The 22,070-nt window shown below is 39.0% G+C and overlaps 1 protein-coding gene across 1 annotated transcript in view; it reads left to right on the top strand.

The window, feature by feature from the left end:
- The window catches only part of cntfr (ciliary neurotrophic factor receptor), a 222,741-nt gene that overhangs the window by 195,386 nt on the left and 5,285 nt on the right, over positions 1-22,070 (top strand). Inside the window, exons 8-9 of the mRNA XM_030742634.1 lie at positions 15,368-15,436; positions 15,695-15,815. Coding sequence (XP_030598494.1) covers positions 15,368-15,436; positions 15,695-15,815 — 190 coding nt within the window. The remainder of the gene's footprint in view (positions 1-15,367; positions 15,437-15,694; positions 15,816-22,070) is intronic.

Here is a 22,070-nt window from a genome sequence, read left to right on the forward strand (position 1 = left end):
AGATGGATGAAGGCAAATGAGGAAAAGTTTTGAAGTAGAGATGAATGGAGTGCATTAGAGAGGGAGAGCAGGCGTTAATGGAAAGCAGACGTCGTAGATACAGTAAAATGAGACACATAAAGGAGATAGACATCCATAGGTACACAGATACATTTGAACTTGAGTCAAAGACAAAGGTGACAGAAATATAATACAAAGTCCACATTTGAAAGGATGTAATGTGAAATTGAGCACATAAGTCTGAGACCATATTACTTGATTATGAAAACTGACAGAAGAATGGATGGTCAGGGATAAAGGTACGGAAAGAAAAAGAGAAATTGCCGTATGGAGAACAGTGTGACAGATAAATGGATGAAAGTAGAAGAGACATAAAGAAAAAGGGAGCACAAGAGGCTGCTTTGAAAGTGAAGTTTTATAGGCTATTGGTTACCTGGTGTTTGAAGTTTAAGGGAGGTAGATGAATGGTTCATTGGGGGAAAAAAGAGAAATAGGGATGAAAAAAATATATCTGAAATATATTAAGCCATATACTAGTGGAGTAAGTGAAGAAAAAGAGAGAGGGGAATGCTTTAGGCTTAACAGAAGCAAGTCCATTAAGGAATTGCAATGCAGATTTGTATTTTATTTTATTTTTTAACTTTAAGTAGGTCTACCAGACATATACACAGATACAAAAACAGTAAAAACCAACAGAATGTTGCTCTTATTGAGCCACTGATGGTTTGTAAATGGATGTAGTGCAAAGTAAAGTGCAGCATTAACTGTGAAACTCCACCAGCACCTAAATTTTACTTCTCTTAGATGGTTGAACTTCATGGCATGGAATGATTCACTGCATTGTCAGGGTTTGGAATTAGAAAGGTTTTTTTAAAAAGGGAAGTTTTTCTCTGCGCCCACCTAAAAACTGATTTTAGAAGGTAATAGAACAACTAGTTTAGAAGTCTTGGTACTGGTCTAGTGTCAAATTATGGTGCCTCTATTGTGTGTAATATAGTCATTTGAAAAAAGAAAGCTTCACAGACCTCTGTGCAATCCTGTGAAAAACTAAAGCCTTACTGCTTCCTTAGGAAATAAGAGGGTAAGTAGCATCCAGCTGCTGCTAATTAAATGACCTTGATTATTGACAAGTATGACTCCCCTCTACAAAAGCAAAATGCCGCAATGCCATAATCTTCCCAAGAGCAGACACTCCAGCAAATTCATTCCAAGGTCAGACTGTGCAACGGTCAGAGAAATCCAAGAGTTATATTTCAGACTCTACAGGCCTCAGTTAGCATGTTAAATGTTAAAGATGGTACAACCAAGTCATGCAACTGGAAAATGATTCCAAAAACATCAGCAAGTCTATGACAGCACAGCAAGAATCAAGGTGTTGTAATGGCCCAGTCAAAGTCCAGATCTCAACCTGAGTTAAATGCTGCGGCAGGACAATAAGAGACCTGTGCATGAACCAATGGCCACAAGCCTCAACTGAACTGGAGCAACGCTGTAAAAAAAGAGCTAAAATTGCTCCACAATGACATGAGAAACAGATGAAGTCATTCAGAAAAGTATTACTTTGAGTTCTTGCTGCTAAAGGTGGTTCTAGGAGCTACTTGATCATGGGGTGTACTTACTTTTTCACAGGACTGCATAGAGCAACGTGAAAATTTTGTCACATGTGCAACACACACATATTGCCAATGGGACCAAGTATGTAAACCTTGTGTGACTCCCTTGCACTACAGGAACTGCCAATAAACATGGCAACTATTAATCAGTCACTTACTGTAAATGGGCTCTTTCACTTTGAATTAGTGCCTGGCTGAAGATGAACAAGAATTTCCATGATCAGTAGAACTACATAACAACCTTGTGACATGCGTTAGCTGGCATCTTACTGTTTGGCAGATATCCACACTTTATACATGTGATTTTTGCACCGCTGTTTTGTATTTCTAGCTGCATCAGTGGTAATTTTGCAACAAGGTGTGGACATCCTGGCTGCCATGCCTTGACTGACTTAAATTGTCATCAACAGGCTTTGAGTAACATGAAAGATAATTTAAATCCATGAAACTCCCTTTTTATCCAGTTCATAAAGTTAATTTGTTTAATTTAGGCTCAGGGTCTGAAAGATATTTTAGTCAAAATCACCTTAATTTCAGGGAATTACCACATCCTGCTTCGCACTTCACATTACATCAGTGCACTTTATCAAGAATGAATTATCAAAAAGTGACAGGAAACAACACATGAAAATGCATCTGCATATCTCTAAATGGTCGGTGAATTGTTTTGTTTCCCATGGTTCCCATGGCCTCACATTGCATTGTTTCCCCACGCTCCCTTCAGACAGAGGTGAGCTCATACACTCACAGCAATTAAAGCAATGGTCCAGTAACTGTGATAAGAACAATTTCAGATTGTTCAATATTCAGTTCATGGTATGAAACTACATCTGCTGTGCCGTAATTGCCCTTTGGGATGATGCTGAACTCCAGGCAAGTGAAAACACAGACATTTTCATGCAGACTCGGAAACAGATACAGACAGATACCCAGATATGCAATTAAATGCTGGTATGCATATAAATCAATACTCTCAAAAATCCCTGCACACATACATTCTTGTGCTTAATAATTACAAACCTAACATGCATACAAATGCTGCCAAACCCCTCATATATACAGTATGTGCATATGTAAAGCTGCAAACATCACTTAAATTGATAGACAAGTTCATTTGTATTGGAAATATGTTGAAATAACCTTTTCAGTATGATATATCTGCATGCAAATACCCAGCTGCACACACATACAGTACAAACACACACACACAAGACATGGTGAAAAACAACAAACAGAAAAAAAAAAAATGCTCATGATTATAGATACATAAATCCTGAGAAACTGAGGGACGCAGTAAATGCAGCAGCCAGAACAAATAAAAGAGCCGGGGTTAACTTTTTTCTTTCTTTAATCTTCGTCTGCTTGACCAACACAGCTTAACCTTTTATTATTTATTCCACATGCATGCTGCATCCTCTCTCTGCCATCCGCCTCCCTCATTCTTCTCCCACCTCAGCCCTCTATCTTTTACTTTTCACTTTTTTATCCTCCTTTCCTCCCCTCACTCATTCTCTGTTTTTTTTTTTGTTTTTTTTTAGTTTACATACTGTATTGTTCCCGTCTTGCAGTCCTTTTCCACCTCTCTCCATCTGCTCATCCATGTTGACCATAATGTGTGTGTACGTTTGCCAAAAGTCTCTCTCATCTAGCGAGCACTTAGATGGATCAATAGCGAGGCATGAGTTGTATTTGTGCATGTTGTGTGCGTACCTTTTATTTTTGATATGGGGACATAAATCTGTTTGCAGAATGACATTTTGGGGGGGATAAAAAGCAAGTCCTTGGTAATGTTAAGGTTTGAGACTTGGTTTAAGGTTGAGGTAGTGCTGGGCAAGTAGTCATTAAGGTTAAGGATATGCTCTAAAAGGTTTAATGTAATCTCTTTTGAAGTGATGGAAACAGGGATTCACAGTTTACATGTACTGTTTATACTGACTGCATATTTTTCTGTCCACTTTTTATGCGTATGGTGCATAACTAGAGTACTGTGTTTTCATGAATAACATTATCATGGCAAAGAAAGAGCAGAGATTGGCACTGAATGAGAGCTTACTCAACTGCATCTGACAAGTACTTATGATTTTCTCCATCTTCTCTTCATTTTCATCTTTTTCCTTTTTAAGTCCTAACAAAGTCCCACCTCTGTGTTTACTTTTCACCTCTCCCTCCCACTCTCCCATCAGTTTCCACTTCCAGCGTCTCCAATCCCTATTTTTTTCCCTTTCACCCACTCATTCATCGATGTACGCACCCTTTCACCCATGCATTAAGCCACCTGTCTAACCATCCTTCCCTCAAGCCATCTATTTATATCTATGGGTGCGCATGATAAATGCTTAGACCTTGTTTGGGAAAAACATCCCATCTAAAGGACACGGCCACAGACAGATCATTTATCAAACCCCATCATTCTAACACGCAAGCACATATACCCACAAACTGCACATTCAGTGCTATTACATATAAAAGTCACCATCATTAGCCTCTTACATTACAGTTGGATCGAAACCTTTACATTTACTCAAAAACATTTTGCACAGGGAGACACTGAAATTACAGAAAATGAATGTTGTGGGCTTGCATTGTGCAGTCTGTTGGCATTTGATTCATTTTAATTAATGCATTTATTTATTTAATAATTGCATAATAATGAAAATTATATGTTTCTCACAAGAGAAGCTGAAGAAATGGTGTAAAAGAGGGGCAACAAGTTAAAAAGGGGCATATCAGTCATCCGAGACAGAGCTCTTATCTTGTGTCTGTTTCCCAGATTGCACTTGGAATATTTCAGCATTTTCTATTTGTAGTCCTTTAGATGTCTCGCTGTGTAGGGGTGAAATAAAGATGAATGGGGCCACTGCCCTCTCTCTGCCTCTATTGATTTCTATATCACCATGTCAGTCTCGGCTGTCATACACATATCTATCTGGTCTGACTTATCACGATGCACACATGCAATGCACTGACCTCATCTCTGGGGGACTTGCCTCTCTTGGTCAATATAGTTCTAATGAAATGAACATGACAGATACCAAATGAAGTCAACAAAGCCTTGTTAAGGATTTGGAAAAGTATACCTGTATTGCTGTTGTGCAGCAGAGACACAAAAATAGCAAGGATTTTAAAATAGCCCTTTTTGAGACTAACCATAAATATCAAGCACTTCTTTTGTATATTTATTATTAAAGCACATAATTTGCAAATGAATGAAACAAACAAAAATACATTTAAATATAAACAATCAGACACGACATCATAATTACCTATGCTGTATAGGTCCCTCTTGTCTTGCTAAAATAACTTTGACTCCTGGGCCTGGCAGTATGTTCAGCTGTCCCTGGCATGTTGGCGTTGGATTCTTCAGATGTGGTGTTTTGCAAGTTGGGGCAACTGTGAATAAGTTTGTGTGTTCATTCTACATAGTTTTCAATCAGATCATGCTTCCCAGATTAAACTGAGTCCAGACATTGATGACCGGCCAGCCTTAGCTCTTTGATGCGTTCCTCAGTTTGTTCCTGAGCACTTTTTTGTGTTGTGGTAAGGTTTGTTGTCTTGATTGTGGAGACTGCTGCCACTGGGGAGTCTTCCCAAATTCTCAGTCAGATCAGGCTTCCCAGATTAGAGCGAGTCTGGAAAAACTGAAAATTGTGTTGTTTGTTTTGCAGGATGGGGCAACTGTGATTTTTATTTATTAATTTTTTTAAAATTTTGGCTAATTCTCAATCAGATCAGCCTTTTCAAACTAGACTGAGTCTGGAGAGACTGAGGAGTGGGTAGCCTTGGCTCTTTGATGTGTTCCTCAGTTTTTTGCAGTATGGTACAGTTCACTGTCGTGCTTGGGGAGACTGCAGGTAATGCTTTGTCAGCAATGATTTTTACAGTGTATGAGGGTACGTCTCAAAATAACACCACATGTGGTTTAAATAAGGAGGTAGCCAGTGTATAGCAAAAAATAACCCGCTCAGCAGTTGAACAAAGCTCAACATTAATGCTTTGTTTTTTGTTAATTAATCATTTTTAATCAGTTCTTGACTTTTTATTCCACTTTTAGAATTCACATTGTGCAACACTGCATCCTAATATAATTAATGCTATTTGTCATTTGTCTCATGGTTTTGATTATCTGACAAATCAAAACATTATTTAATGGATGTCTGACTTTCTGTTCCGCACATGACAAAGCATAATATTCAAAGCTTTAAAAATAGTTGTTGGCGCAAAGCTCACATCTAAATAATTCCTCCCCTGAGCTCATTCGGTTCATCCAATGGCAATTCTTTGTGTCAAACTGTAAAGCATGTCACCTAATTCAAAGTTGAGGGTTCAGTGCCTGGTTTCGCTCAGCAGCATACTGAAGTGGCCTTAACAAGGAAATATACCATGAATTTGCGGTGTGAGTGAAGAAATATAACCCTTACTGCTTTGCAGTGCTATCTAAATGCTGCCCATAATTCATGGACAATAACCTCTATTTTCAGAATAACACCATGATATTCCATTTACCGTCTTAACATCCGTATATGCTGTGACATGTCACAACATCTACCTGAGGATGTGTGCAGCTTTAAAACACTGCAAGCTTCATTTGATCAGCATTCAGAAAGAAAAGATTATGAGCTGATGAAGACACTTTGGGTTTGTGACTTGAGCTTTTAAGAGTTCTTACAATAGGGGAGGAGGAGGGAGACGAACTCGGATTTAAATTTTAGTTTTCACGACATGTTCATGTTTCTCATCCTTAACATGCTGCCAGACAGCATAAAACAGTGTTAATACAGAGCCAACTCCACCTCCAGTGTTGTTCAAATTACCACATGCTTTTTAAAGGGTGTAAGGTCTAGTTCAGGATTTTCGATTGGCTGGGGAGGTTTAGGTTCCTTTTACAGTAATTGCTGCTATGGTGATTGGGGCATCAAAGAGAGAAATACTGTCTGAGAAATTACCCCTGGACCTAGTGTTCATGTCTGTGTGTATGTGTTCTCAAATGGGAGGAGAGTGCGGCGGAAAAATGGGAGCTGTCAGTCAACCTAATGAGACCAACCTTCTGAATGCACACACAGACACACACACAGACACATACACACAGAGCGCCATTGGGCCAGTGGAAGTGCCATATAATTGGGTTTCCTTTCCAGGACAAGAGACATGCTCACTGGATTAGATCTGACCACCGACGCCAATTCCCTCCATGTCTCCTTCTTTCTGCTTTTTTCCTCTTTTTGCATTCTGTTTTGTTTTTGCATCTTACTCTGTTCTCAACCTCTTCATTTTTTCTTGTTTTTTTCTGTCTCGTTTGTTATTTCTCATTTTTGTCCTTACTAGACAGCAACCTGTAGCTTTATAACAAATGCCCTTACAGATAATGTGTACAGCAAAATATATCTTAGCATGGATTATCCCAATCATATGAGTTACAACTGAAGCATTTATTATTATAGAAAACTCACTGTATCACTGGAGTTCCTCTGTTTCTTTTTATTTCCACAACACCACAGTGAATGTGAACCTGTGCAAAATAAGATGAGATTAACCTTTATTGATCCAACATGGAAAGTTTTTTTTTTTTTTTCCCATTTCCACAACACTGAACAAAATAGTAGATAAGACAAGAGCAATGAGGGGCAGAATAATTAAAGAGGGCACGAGAAAAGGAGCTATGAGACAAATAAAGGCGATGGAAAGAGAAGAGAAAAGGTATAGGGTCACTTACTTTCCTTGTAGTTCCTTATGCAATCCTTAAGGAATGTTCACAGCTTGTCTGTCATTGTCTAGGTTTGTGTAGAGGTTTTGTTGTCTGTGTGTGTGCGTGCGTGCGTGCGTGTGTGTGTGTGTGTGTGGGGGGGGGGGGGGGGGGGGGGGGGGGGGGGGGGTAGTAAGCAGACTGAATTTCGAAGCTGCTGTTGTACACACTGTGAATAACGATAGTACAAACAAAAAAACCTTATAGTTCATATTTTATTAATAATAATGATTAATATTTATTTACCACAGCCCGCCGGCCCGTTAACTTCAAAGGTGCCACCATTTGCGGACTTTTACCATAATAATCCTATATTGGGTGTGAAGCGCAATTTCTCAGCTTTCAGAAACCATTTGAATTTTTCCGATAGGACAAACAGTTGCGTAATTATGATAATTCGAAGTGCGTCTTATCAGACGTTTCAGCGGTGATATGCTCGGCATTAATCAGCTGTTTGCAGCAAGTAAGGGCAGGTAACAGGTGCATCGCGCCAATTGCTGCTGAGGGTTAACCTTTATTTTCTGTTTTTGCTACTGATATAACGGATACCATGCATTCCATCTTTATAGAATGATAGGAAAATAGATATGTACTTTATTGATCCTTACACTTTCTTCTCCCGCAGTTCGGTAAAGTCTTATTTGGTTACAAGAGTAACCCTGGTTCTCTGAAGACCATGTGAGGTATATCACTGTGGAAAGCACCCTCTGGCATGACCAAACACAGATGCTCCAATACCGCCACATCTGTCCAATTAAGTCACAAAAACACAGAGTCCCCTGACCCTCTATATAACAGCCTCTGACCCCCACATCAGGCATTCTTGAAGCAGTTTGTTGAAGCAGTTTCTTCTAGTTTCTGGATCCATTGTTATTTTGCTCGAATTATATTTTCCTTAAGAGAATATATTTTTATTTTAAGCAGTTGTTACATTGTTACAAACTCCACTCTTCCCAAATATAAGGTTGTTATTAGGTTATTTAGTGATGCTAAATAATTTATCTACCCATACCACTTTTATTTATGGCTTAACAAGGTTGCACCCACCAAGCTTGCTAACTTGCTAGTCTGGTTAGTAGGCTTGTTTTCTGAAGCGAAGTGCCAGTGTTAGCAGAAACCAAAAGTAACCACAGGGTAAAGCTGTCTCTCCTTTTGATCTTCACTGGGACATGTGGGCTGCTTTGCTTTACTTTGTTTTGGAGGCATTTCTACTGAGAAACATCCTAAGAAAGTAAATGCTGCTTCAAACACAGTTCATTCACTTTGAAACCAGCCGACAACAATCAATAGTCATGAACAACCATGGGAAGATAGCATTAGCAGTAATTAAAGGTGAGGTTTGGTTACTGTTGTTTTCTTGTAGCATCAGCAGGTGTCTTCAAACATTCATGTTTACATCTGCTGTTTACAAGCAAAATACATGTGTTGTTATTCATTCAACCAGAAAATGTAGTAATATTTCAGTAATTACCTTCAAAATAGCCCATCAGTGGTTTGTCTATTTGGATTGAATCTTTATTATTATTATTATATAATATCTTGGGGTTAGTGGATAGCAAAGTATATTTACACTGAGTTAATGAGACATGATTATGGGAAGATAAATATTTGGGTTTTTGGGGTGGCATTTTGTGTGTGTGTGTGTGTGTGTGTGTGTGTGTGTGTGTGTGTGTGTGTGTGTGTGTGTGTGTGTGTGTGTGTGTGTGAGAGAGAGAGAGAGAGAGAGAGCCTTCTTGCCTGTCTGTCAGTGTGTGTAGAATCACACATACAAACATGTGGGCACACTTTCACATTTAAATGAACACTAAACAAGTTTAATGAGCACTAAACAACTCTGATGAACAGCTTTATACAGCGCTACAATAGATCAGCCCTCAAGACACATGTGAAACACATACCTACACACACACACAAAATACACACATGCATTTTTACTAACAACATTAAAACCACTGACAGGTGAGGTGAAGAGTACTGATTATCTTCTTACAAGGCAGTGTTGTGCCAGGAAGCCTTGGCTCCTGGCACGTGAACGTTACGTGACATGTACCAACTCACAGCAGACTTAACACGCCCTCCAATGCACCCCACTGAATAGCAAACAGTGGTCAAGGACAGCTCAAAGAGCACAATAAAGAGCCTAATTTCTATGCATAAACATTCATGAGGTACTTTGCATTGACCATTTATGCTTAAATGTGGCCATTCAAAGGGCTGAACCACGTATGCACACTTCCAGGTGGACTGCTGTAAAGGGAACACTGTGTGCAGGTGTGTGGATAATAAATCTGACTTTTTTTTGTTCACATATTTTTTTTTTTTTGTCTTTTATGCTCATGCACACTTTTAGTATGGATGCTACTCACTCTTTTATAAATAACTTTGCAGGATCAAAGAGATCTACACCGGTCTAGGCAGGTGATTTTAATCAGAATGACTGATCATTCAACCTTCACCACCACATGGCACAACACACAGATTTGGTCTTGCAGTGTAAATGATCTGATAGTGTTTTTTGGCAGCAAAAGCCAAAGTCCTTTCCAAAGTGAATCTCCTTCCATCTATCCCCAGCCCCTTCTCACCACCTCCTTTTATTACGTGATATTAAGTGCTGCTTTCACTGCTCCCTGTTAGCCACTTGGCAACACAGCAACACATCCATCTCTCTGGAAATGTTTATTTGCAAGCTGTTTACTCCGTTTACTCCTCCACACATAGACATACAGTATATGTAGTTCATACACATGCTGATTCACACATGCGTCCGTTCCAGTTCAGCCTTGCAAACACAAACGACAATGCAACAGACGCGTGCAGACATGAGAATAAATATGTGAATACAAAGAAACGCAAACACAATTGTGCGAAGGCATATTTTCCTAAACTGGTGTGTGTGTGCATTCCCATATCAAATGTAAGCACTGACACACACACACAGGAAAAATATATAAAGCTAGAGATAAGAAAACACATACACACAGATTCAAACAGATGTGAACAGATTACTAGAGACATTGCTATCCAAACACACACATACAGATTACAGTCAGTAAGGAATGCTGATAGAAGCAATGGCTGGATATGCTGGTTGGACAACATCTAAACAATGGAAGTTTTAGCCTCAAAGCCAACACAGACATCTTTTAACCAGTCCATATGTACACACACTATACACCGAAGTCTAACTGCACACACATGCTAAAATGATGTTGTTATTGCATTCCACTAATTAAATTAAGCCTATAAATGTAGCGCTTGGTTAGGCAGATAAAGACTAAGCTTCCTTCCAAACAGAGAGTGAGGGTGCAAGAGCTGAAGAGTAAGAGCAGATCGAAAGAGACGGTTGAGTTCAAGGCAATGTCGAGAACAGAGGGGTCAACTTTGCATAGAGGGTGAGCTATGAGAGAGAGCTTACAGGAATAAAGAGAAAGCAGTGATGCTGGGGATGTTTCAGTGGGTTATTTGTGAGATTGACTACAGGTTTTCATATCCTGGAGAAGTAAAGGGGAAACTCCAGGCTGAGGCTTGGCTACGACTGTTAGTGGGTGAAAATTATATGGTGGCTGTGAGGGAGTTTTGATGAAATCATAGGAATCTTTGGAGCAGCTGCTAGTGATATCTAGAATATTTTTCTTATTATTTTTTTATTATTATTATTTACCCCCTTACTTCATTTTTGGCTGTCGTTTTCATCTGTTTTACATTATTTGTAAGTGAATCAAAGACAAAGAGAAAAATCACATCCGCAGTTTGTAAACATCCATCCATTACTGGTTATGCTCTGCTTTAGTGTGCTCACAGGTGTTTTCAGTTTTGTTTTGCTTTTCCTCACAAAAGAGGCAGCTTAGAAAATGTGGCTAAGCTCTTCACCTGACTGCTGAGTTTTTTGTCTGCTTGATTCTTTCACTTGTCAGTCTAGTGTAATTGCGGCATTCCTAGACATCCATAATTAACTTGGTATCAAAATCTAGAAAAAATAGCCAGAGCTGCTAAAGAAGAAGCTGAATTACTTGAGTTGAACAAGCAGTGAGCTGTGAGTTTATGATGAAAAAGTTTGGGTATTTTTTTTCCCATGTTGCTGCAGATGTTGATGACATTCATGTAAATTTCTGTATAATTGCAGGGTTTTTTTTGTTTTTTTTTCCATAAAAAAAATATTTAGAAGATAGTTAGGTGTGCATCAGCAATTTGTGTTGTAGCTGGTGTTGCAGAGTTGGAATTATCAAGATTATTGCTATACAACATCAGTCTGGATCATCAATCAAGGAGAGACTGTGCTCCATTTATGTTCTCCCACAGATCAGCTGTCCTTCAGTATCCTGAAAATCCCTTCTGTGAGAATCTTCACAAGCTTGTTTAGTCAGCACTTGTTTTATGATATGTGCAGTCATGGTAGAAAGAGAGTACACCCTCTGTCAATTCTAAGGTTTTACATATCAGAACATAATGAAAGGATTATCTATGTTTTAGCTGGTCTTAAAATTAGATAAATGCAACCTGAGATGAACAACAACATGTGACATATTGCACCATGTCATCATTATTTAACAAATACTGAGCCAAAATGCAGAAGTAATGTGTGAACAACCAAGTCCCCCTATTATTCAGTGGCTTTTGGAATCAATTTTAGCAACAATAACTTGAAGTATCTGAAGTTACTTTGAGTTACTGCAGTACAGTAATGGTAAATAATCAATTATTGTCAATTTAAAGGTTATTAAGAAATGATGAGACAACAGGGGGGTTCAGGGAATTCTGTTAAATGTTCAGTTTCTATGCCATCTGTCAGAACAAGATCTCGAGTGTGATTAAAGTGGTGGGGAGCTCACTGACATTTTGGGAGAAGCCAATTGATTCTAATAATAGATTATAAACATGGATGAATTAACATCACCCACTATAATTATTTTATCTGAACTGAGCACTAAATCAGATAACAAGTCAGAGAAACAACAAATAAAACTGTTTTTGTTTTTGTTTCTCAGTTAGGGTTTACAAAGCTAAGAATCACGATTTCAAATTAATTTAACCTCTGGGTTTTTGGCTGATTAATTAGTTGGAGTAGAAGATTGCTGCTACTCGTCCTCCTCGGTCTGTGCTTCGAGGATTCTGGCAGTTTGTATGACTCGGGGGTGTTGATTCATTTAAACTAACATATTCATCCTTCTGTAACCAGGTCTCTATAAGCCAGAATAAATCAATACACTATATTGTGTTCCAATCATTCCCATGGCTACAGGTGTATAAAGCCAAGCACCTAGGCATGCAGCCTCTCAGGAGCTCAGTGAATTCTAACCTGTTCCACAATTCCAGTCGTGAAATTTCCTCGCTATTAAATATTCCACAGTCAAATATTAGTGGTATTATAACAAAGTGGAAGGCATTGGGGATGACAGTAACTCAGCCACAAAGTAATAGGCTGTGTAAAATCACAGAGCAGGGTCAGTGGATGCTGATGTACATCATAAACAAAGGTCACCAACTTTCTGCAGAATCAATCGCTACAGACCTTCAAACTTCATGTGGCCTTCCGATTGTCTCAAGAACAGTGTGTAGAGAGCTTCATGGAATGGGTTTCCATGGCTGAGCATTCACGCTTTACATCACCAAGTGCAATGCCAAGTGTCAGATGCATGCCGCCACTTGACTCTAGAGCAGTGGAGACAAGTTCTCTGGAGTGATGAATCACACTTCTCCATCTGGCAATGTGATGGAGGAGTCTGGGTTTGGTGGTTGCCAGGAGAACGGTACTTGTCTGACTGCACTGTGCCAGATGTAAAGTTTGATGGTGGGGGGATTATGGTGTGGGGTTGTTTTTCAGGAGTTGGGCTTAGCCCCTTAGTTCTAGTGAAAGGAACTCTAATACTTCAGCATACCAAGACCTTTTGGAAAAAATTCATGCATGGGGATGGCTCCTTCCTGTTCCAACATGGCACCAGTGCATAAAGCAAGGTTCATACAGACATGGATGTGTGAGTTTGATGTGGAAGAACTTGACTCGCCTGAGTCCTGACCTCAACCCAACAGAACACCTTTGGGACGAATTAGAGCAGAGACTGTGAGCCAGGCCTTCTTGTCCAGCATCAGTGTCTGACCTCACAAATGCGCTTCTGGAAGAATGGTCAAAAATTCCCATAAACACTCCTAAACCTTGTGGAAAACCTTCTCAGAAGAAATGAAGCTGTTATAGCTGAAAAGGGTGAGGGTCATTTACTAACAGGGATTTAGAAGGGAAAGACATAATGTTGAATAATCCACATTTTATAATTTTTGGTTTGTTTTTTTGGTGTTCTGGGACCAGACATAGTCTCTATGGGGATGGGGTTTTGGGGAGATGACAGGAGAGAAGCTGCAGAGAGGCGTGTAAGACTGCAAGTCTGCTTCCTCGTCTCAACTTTATGGGGGGGGGGGGTAAATGACCTAAGCCAGATTTCTATAAATGAGAGCTGTCTCCTGTAACAAGACCAGGTTTTCCCCAGAAACCATTCCAATTATCTATAAAGCCCACATCTTATAACCCTTCCCAGATTGATGGGCAGCTACATTTGCTTCTCTAAGATCAATGCTGATGTCTTTCCTCTTTGGGATTGTGTTAACAAACATCTGAATGTTCCAGACCGACAAACTGCCAAGACTTCTGCTTTTATAGAGACGGTCACACTTGCTGAAAATCTGTTAAACAAGTGCATTTGATAGGTATCACCTGGCTGCTACTTAGTGTCTTAAATCCTGTCGAGGCAATAGTGCTTATGCATTTTAGCTTAATATTTGCTGAATAATTAATATTACAGTGTAATATGTCATGTTTTGTGGTTCATCTGAGGTTGTATTTCCCTAATTATAGATTATCTTTATTTTGTCTTGAAATATAAAACCTAAAACTTTAAAACGGATGCACTTTATTTTTACCATAACTGTTCATTATATTTACATATGTGCATCCATTATATTGTTGTCTAGATTATATAGTAACTACTTGTTAAATTAAAGATTTCAGGTAGCCTCTGACTCTAAAGTCTGACTCTAAAGTCCCCCCCACTATCCTAAACATGTGTAGGTGTGTGTGCATCTGCAGGTGTGTCTTGTGTCTTATATGTGTATATGTCTCTATATGTATGTGAACTGTTAGACTGCAGGAGGCAACAGGCACGTCAATAAATAATTTATTACAACTTCAGGAAAAACAAAAAGAGGCAGCACCCTCCCACCACCTAGTTTTCCTTCAGTCTTTCTGACACAAGCCAAAGGCACACACGCACACACACACACAGCTCTAACCGTAAATTACAGAGGAGCAGCAAATCATTCTCTCATGCACTCCTCTGTAACTCAAACATTTAGTTAATTCTCTGTTTCGCTCTGCAAATTAAAGTGTGCACAAAAAGGCTTTCAAATTCTGGCATGCATAATATTGTGTCATAAAATTATGTAGCATTGATGCCAGTGTTTTCTGGTATAATCATCAATTATGCAGCTGGTATTTTACATGTGTGTCTGACTGTTGGTATGCATACAGCGTCGAGGCTGCAGGGCCATCAAGGTCCAATCAATTCAATAATGTAAAACAACACAGCTGGGATAAAACAATATACTTGACCTATGCATAGAATGATGATGAAAGATGTGTTATCAATAAATGATCACTGCAGAAACACTGTATTCAGTAAGGCACAGCTGAAGCTTCCATAAAACATTAAAAGCTCAAGCTTGGATTGCTATACAGAGATCATAATTTATGGGTAGAGCCGTGGGTGGAATGGCAGTTGATCCAGACCAAAAGTTAAGTTTGGACCTCATAAGTGCCTTTTTTAGCTGAGAATTTTCATAATTCATAATGTTGGAACCATTCATCTCCCCAGGGCCATAGAGACCATATTTATAAATAACTGTATTTGATAACAACTTTAATATACTGCAAGTACAAAGCAGGCGTGACACACCCAACTGTAACCCAGGGAAATCACTCGTTTTCCAATCCAGAATGACTCCATGCTCTTTTCCGTTTGATGTTTAGGTCGAACTATCTGAGACCACTTCCCATAACATCACTGATGCCTACGCTGGGAAGGAGTACATCATTCAGGTAAAGATTTCATTCTTTCTTACAAGATAGCAAAGAAAAGTGAGGGTTAAAAGGTAGATCAAGATCAGCTTAGTGTTTTGTCTAAACATTGAGTTTAGTCATATGCACATTCTACTGACTTGTAATTAATGAATAGGGTGAGATGGAGGCAGATGATCTCCTGTGGTGATCCTAAAGGGAGCAGCCAAAAGAAGAAGAATAAAGAACGAATTCTTCTAATTTACCAAATGCTTCTACTGTCATTGTGTTTTTAATCAGGTGGCTGCCAAGGACATAGAGATTGGAACATGGAGTGACTGGAGTGTTGCTGTCCATGCTACACCCTGGATTGAAGAACCTGTGCCAATTGTTTCTACAACTGAAGTGGACTTTCATACCGGTAAGTTAGCCCAGAGTCAACGTGTCAGAGTTGGTGACTGAACTCTGCTGTGAGTTTGAAGTTTGGGTACTGTACCTGTGAAGAGGGTTATCAGTAAATGTGTGAAAATAGCATGTAATCTGCACTCTTTTTCATTGTGCTGATCTTTCTTGGATGGAGGCTGTTCATTGTGTCATGAATCCATGAAAAGATCAAAAACAGAGGCCAATGAAACATAATGAAACAAGTCTACAAATGTGCTAGGGGCTCAGTGATACTGTCACTCGAGAATGTTGTGATGTCAGGTTGTTAATGACAACATTAGCATGCTAATGCTTAGTATGTTTAATATTTGTCACATTTAACATCTTATTTTAATGTTTTTGCTGGCATCTACTAACTAGTTCTAAATAGAAAAGAGGTACGCAACTGTAAAAAACATAACAGGCTCAGTAGCATGTTAATATGATAAGATGGCTAGTCTTACCAATTCCCCCAAATGTCCAAAACTTTCAAAGGAAGGATTTTTTTCAGCTATACTCTGGGACTTCTGGGGTTCTTAATCAGTTTCAGCTGTTAGTGCTGTCAGTGTCATTACTGGTAGCATGAGCCGATACCCGGACCCTGTAGAGGTTCCACGGGTTATCCAACTCTTCCGGGATGGCACGTGGCACATCAATACATGTTTGTAGAAGTTCGAAAAATACCAAGAGCTGAGATGAGAGAAGAGGTAAAGAGGATGTGGAAGGTGAAAGTAACAGTGAGCCCCTTGGTGATTGGAGCACTCGGGGCAGTGACCCCCCAAACAGGGAGAGTGGCTCCAGCAGATTCTAAGAGCAGAGTCCTAGGAACAGCTAAGATACTGTGCAGGGCCCATAAGCTCCCAGGCCACTTAAAGAGGACAAAGACCGCCCACGGGGCGAGTGGGGATTTTTTTTCTTTTTTTTAAACTGTTTGTTATTTTTTTTTAACAGGCTTGTAGCTTGTCAGCTGAAGAAGTCATTGTGATTATATAATATAGTATTCCAATAATATTTTCAACATTGTTCTTCCAGCCTATGGCTGTCACAGTAAATCTTCTGAAGCATTTAGGTATGAAATTAATTTTGGTTAATAACTTTCTTAATGATTAAATGGAGTACATTATAAGCCTTCGATAGACTGGAACCTTGATCACAGTCTAAGCTACAAGATCCATCAGCCTTGAGATAAGTAGACACACCTCAACTTAAGCACCTGAACATTTCCTCAGAGAAAAAAAAACAAAAAAAACGGTAGTCTCATCCTTTAAAAACTGCTCACATATCATCAAAAACTGCAACTTGGTGAATTTACAGTGTAACATTTTCCAGGCATTTTTCACTATAAAATTCATTCAGACTATTAGATATTATATTCAGACAGATGAGCATTCATTCAGGACCACTATACTGTAGCACATCTGCAGTAATTTATGTTTTGGTGGTATGGCTTGGTGATTATGACCTCCCTGCCCTTCCACACAGTATATAAAGCATAAAGCAAAAAAGAACAGAACGCAAAATTAGAGCAGAACAGAGCAGTTTTCACTGAGAGCAGATATGATACTTATTAAGTCAAATGCGGGGCTGGGGTGAAGGTGGGTTGCACAGCAGCTTACATTTGTGCAGCAGCTGTAGGCAGACTAAAGCAGGTTAAATAGCAAGTCTTCAAATTCAGCAGGGCCCTACAATAATGTCACTGACACCACTGTTAGTACACATTCACATTACAGAAACAATACCTTTAACCATTGGAAGTTAGTAAAACATAAGATTATTCTTTAAATGTCATGCAGAGGTAAACTTCAGGAAAAAAATGGATCATTACATTGTCTCCTGTCTTTAACCTGTTGACTGGAGTGCCTATCGGAGTGTGCCTTCAGTAGATTTAGTGGTAATGTGTACATCTGCAGTATTAAATTATGCAACTTAAAAGAATGTACATATGAAAGCTTTCAAAAATAAGATGGTAACATCTTACATGCTCAAGCCCAGGCTTCAAAGAGACACTTTATAAACCACTTTATAAGACTATGTCCTTATAGTCTATGTTGGTTCTCCAGGGAATACAGTAACTATTTTTCCTTCAAGAGCAGTAAATTTGGGCTTTGACAAAAAGATAGTCCTGCAGATAACCCCACATAATACTGCTGCTTGTCATCTTTATATTTCAGAGTCTGTACAGTGCAAGCAAATGGGATGTGTGATAATTAGCAAGCTGCATCGTTATATTGAACAGGCAAATGAGAGCGGTATCGACCATCTCAGCTAACTCTGAGGCAGAAAGCAAATAAACATATTTCCCAAAATGTCAAACTATTCCCTTAATGCACCACACGAGGAAAGCTCAGAATTTATGATATATTAATTTAGTTTGCTGTAATTTATTACAGAGCAACACAGAAACTTTTCAGTTTCTTCCCCTGGGTTTTCTAAACCAGAATGCTGGAAACTGTTGCATTGTCTGTTTACAGACTGTGAGGAGTAACAAAGAAGGGCAACCGTAACTTACTTTAAACATAAATGTAAATCAGTTCATATTTTGATTCAGAATTGTGATTGTGTGCATTTGCACATTTGTATTTGTGCATTTAAAAACATTTTTTTTAATGTGTACTTACTGCAATATGCCAGTATTTTCTTTCACTCACTTCTGAAGCCAATAATTTGAAGCTAATTTGAAATGTTTCTAAAGGGTAAAGTCTGTCTGTCGCTCTCTGTGTCTTTCTGAAAGTCTATCAAAATGGAACAGTTTTACAGTAGAACACTGACTCCTCTTGGCCAAGAGCAGCACTGCACAATAATCGTCACATTCAGCACTAAATGATTTCACAGATACCTGGAAACACACAACGTGCAGCCTCTTCTAACACTCACTCAGCCACAAACACATCAACACAAACACACATACACAGAGTACTTCAGTTTGAAAACATGTAGTGTATACACTCACACACTCGCAAACACACACACACGCACATTCAGTCAGTACACAGTGTATTATTCTTGGTCTCATGGAGACCAAGAACAGGAGGTTATTGGGATTCTCCTCATGCTCCTTCTCGATCCAGCTGCCGCTTCTCTGCTTCCCTTCCCTCTCTCCTTGTCCTGTTTCTCTTCCCCTAACCTTCCCCATCTTGCCTCTAGTTCTCTTTTTTCTTTCCATTTCTTTTCCTTCTCTTTTCACTTCTCTGTTTCTCTCTATTGAATATTCACTTAAATTCATTTCACACTTCATACCTATCTTCTTTTTTTTTTTTTTTGGCCTTTCGCCACTTTCCTTGCAGATGTTACTTGCTCAGTGACTAATTACATTCAGGTTTGGCTGTTTTTCCAACTGGTCTGTACACTTGTTTGTTTGTTTGTTTGTTTGTAAACAAACTGTATCAGAATATCTAAACATTTACTTACATAAAGTCAAGCCCATAAGTTTTTGGACACTATTTTTTTGTAAATTTGCAAACATTCACCATTACACTGGATTTTAAAGCAAGCAATCATGAAGGGATTGAATTTCAGACTTTCACTTTTAATTCAAGGTGTTTAACAAAAGCCTTGCATTAACTGTTTAGGAATTGCAGCCATTTATATATGTAGTGTCTCATAGTCAAAGAATCAAAAGTAATTGGACAGTTGACTGGCAAGGAGTCTCATGGCCAGGTCCTCAATCAAGCAGATAATAGATGTGGAGCGTCGACATGTTGAACTTACATTCAAATCTACGAGTATAATTAGGAGTGGCCAAATAAACAAGCTGTTGTATTCTTTAAAATAATGAATGGAGTGACCAAAAGGTTCATTGACAATGTGGCAAGACTCAGATTCAGCCAAATGCTGTGAAACTGATTGGATGGTGCTTCACAATGCAAGTTGATATTAATGCAAAGCATACTACAAAAGCACCCCCCCACACCCTCAAAAAAAAAAAAAAGAGGCAATAAGAAAACAAAGAAAATAACTGAGTCCTGTCTATGATTCATAAAGACAAAAAAAAAATGTAGCCAGAGACTGCTACTCTTAGCAGACCAGCTTGTTAACATCTCCGCACTCACCAATATTTTCTGGCTTCTCAGCCGAATAGTAATTTAACAGACTTCCTGTGACTTATTGATTGTGTTGCTCTGAGTCTTAACACACAGTTACGCATTCTCCTTTACCTCTCCATCATCCATGTACCACGTTTTCTTGTCCTCCTTTGTTTGCTTCTTTGTTTCTTTGTTTTTCCCTCAGCAATATAGAGTTGTCTATACATCATGCAAAAGTAGCTGCCAGTTGAACTTAAGTGGCTGTTCTGTTTCCCAGCATTGACACAGACAAGCTTTGAATGAAAAGGATAGCACGGGGGTAGGCAAAAGACATTTAGAAATCCCATCCTCTGTGATTGGGCCATTGCTTAGCCACCACATTCCAGGAAGTAAAGACTAGATTAGCTGAGGCGTTACATCTAAGATATAAGTTGGTGCCTCACCCACCGTGTGAGACAGAAACTGGACACTGTCTAGCACCAGAGAGGCAGCACTACATATCAGTTTGTGTATTTCCCTTCTGGAACTAGTTATATGCTTGGTTTCTGTTTCATGGCTTATAGTAGAACAAGAGTATCTATTAAAAGGCAACCATGCTGAACCCTGTATAAGTGCTTTGAGGTCCTCTACTTCTGTGTACCCATTCTGAAACAGAGCAGTCTCTCAAAACCAGCAGGGAATGCTGCATAATCTGTTCAGATTCAATGTAAAATACATGCGAGATAAGGTTTGACAAAAATATTCAATTACAGCTGTAGCTCATGGATATACATGCTGCTTGCCATTCCAAACTGTTTCCAAGGTCACAATTTAAAGATATTTAATATGGTTTTATGCCACCTTGTTTGCTACTCTGCTGAAATGACTCCATTGACCCACAAATAGGGCAACAAGCAAACAAAAATAGCAGAATCTAATCTCCAAAATGGAAGCTCTACACTTCTGGATGATAACAGAACCTGCTTTCATGTTTGCATTTTGGATTAGGATATCCTTGAGCCTCACACATCAACAGTATTTACATAAACCGGCAGAGTTCAAGTCATTCAGCAATTTTCATCATCTCCTTAGCTTCTTGTCCTCCCCTTCTTTCTGCTTTTTCTCTCCTCCTTCACGTTCTTCTCCGCCACCAGTGTTGATCAATCCTCTCTCCTCGTCACATCACTGTCTCGTCTGCTGTGTTTACCTGTCCTCAGCTAGCTTGTTACATCAGCATACAGCCTATAACTGTCTCTCCCTGTCATCTGCACATTATTTCTGCATAATTTTTATTTTCTCTGTCACTCCAAAGCCCAATGTTTTGCTGCAGGCAGGAAATATTGCACTGAGCTGCTGAACATGTTAAATGCCCCCCCACCCTCTCTCTCTTGCTATTTCACACCTGGCTGCTTCCTTCTAATATCTCCCTACTCCCAACGCAGTACTACACAACAGTCATTAATTGCAAGGAGAGGGAAATCATATTCTCTCCCCACTAAAAAAAAAAGAAAAGGAGTGCAAACATTGTGCACCAGTTAATATCTACTGTGCTGCCTGCAGCTGTTGCAAAGGTCCCGTTTTCTAAAGCATTAAACTGTGATATTTTTATTTGTCGAGCAATGAAAAACCAAAGCACTAAAAAATGCCTAAGCACACAGTGATTTTCAGCATATTTATGTTTGCCACAAGATGTTAAGTGCCTCTCTCACTCTCATATGCTTGAGTGTAATTGGATTAACTGAAACTATACAAGAGTATTATAACTTTTTAATGTTTCCAGAATTGAATATCCATTTTTTTTTTTGCACTCGCCAGACTGCACAAGTCAGTATATCTTTTAAGAAAATCGCAAGTCGATTGATTAAAATTCACTTGCTTCTACTGCTGAGTCTGTCTTTCTTTTTTTCTTTTTTGAATATTCACTGATTTATTATTATTCTGAAATTTGAAGTCATGTGAAGTATTAGCGAAGCCCCGGTGCAGCAGAGCTTTATATTATAGTTTTGTAAATGGGTGAATTTTCTAACCTTGTATTAGAGTGTTATCAGCAATATATTAACTACCGTATTGCACATTTCCTTTATTTTTCACTCTGCCTATCTACCTCCCGCTGTATTCACCGCCTGCTTTACCTCGGGGTTTTTACCTTGTCGTCTGTTTCTGTTCCAGTTTCTCGATATTTCATCTATATGCTCTCTCTCTCTCTCTCTCTCTCTCTCTCTCTCTCTCTCTCTCTCTCTCTCTCTACCCCC

This window comes from Archocentrus centrarchus, chromosome 12, assembly GCF_007364275.1.
Source record: "Archocentrus centrarchus isolate MPI-CPG fArcCen1 chromosome 12, fArcCen1, whole genome shotgun sequence".
NCBI lineage: Eukaryota > Metazoa > Chordata > Actinopteri > Cichliformes > Cichlidae > Archocentrus > Archocentrus centrarchus.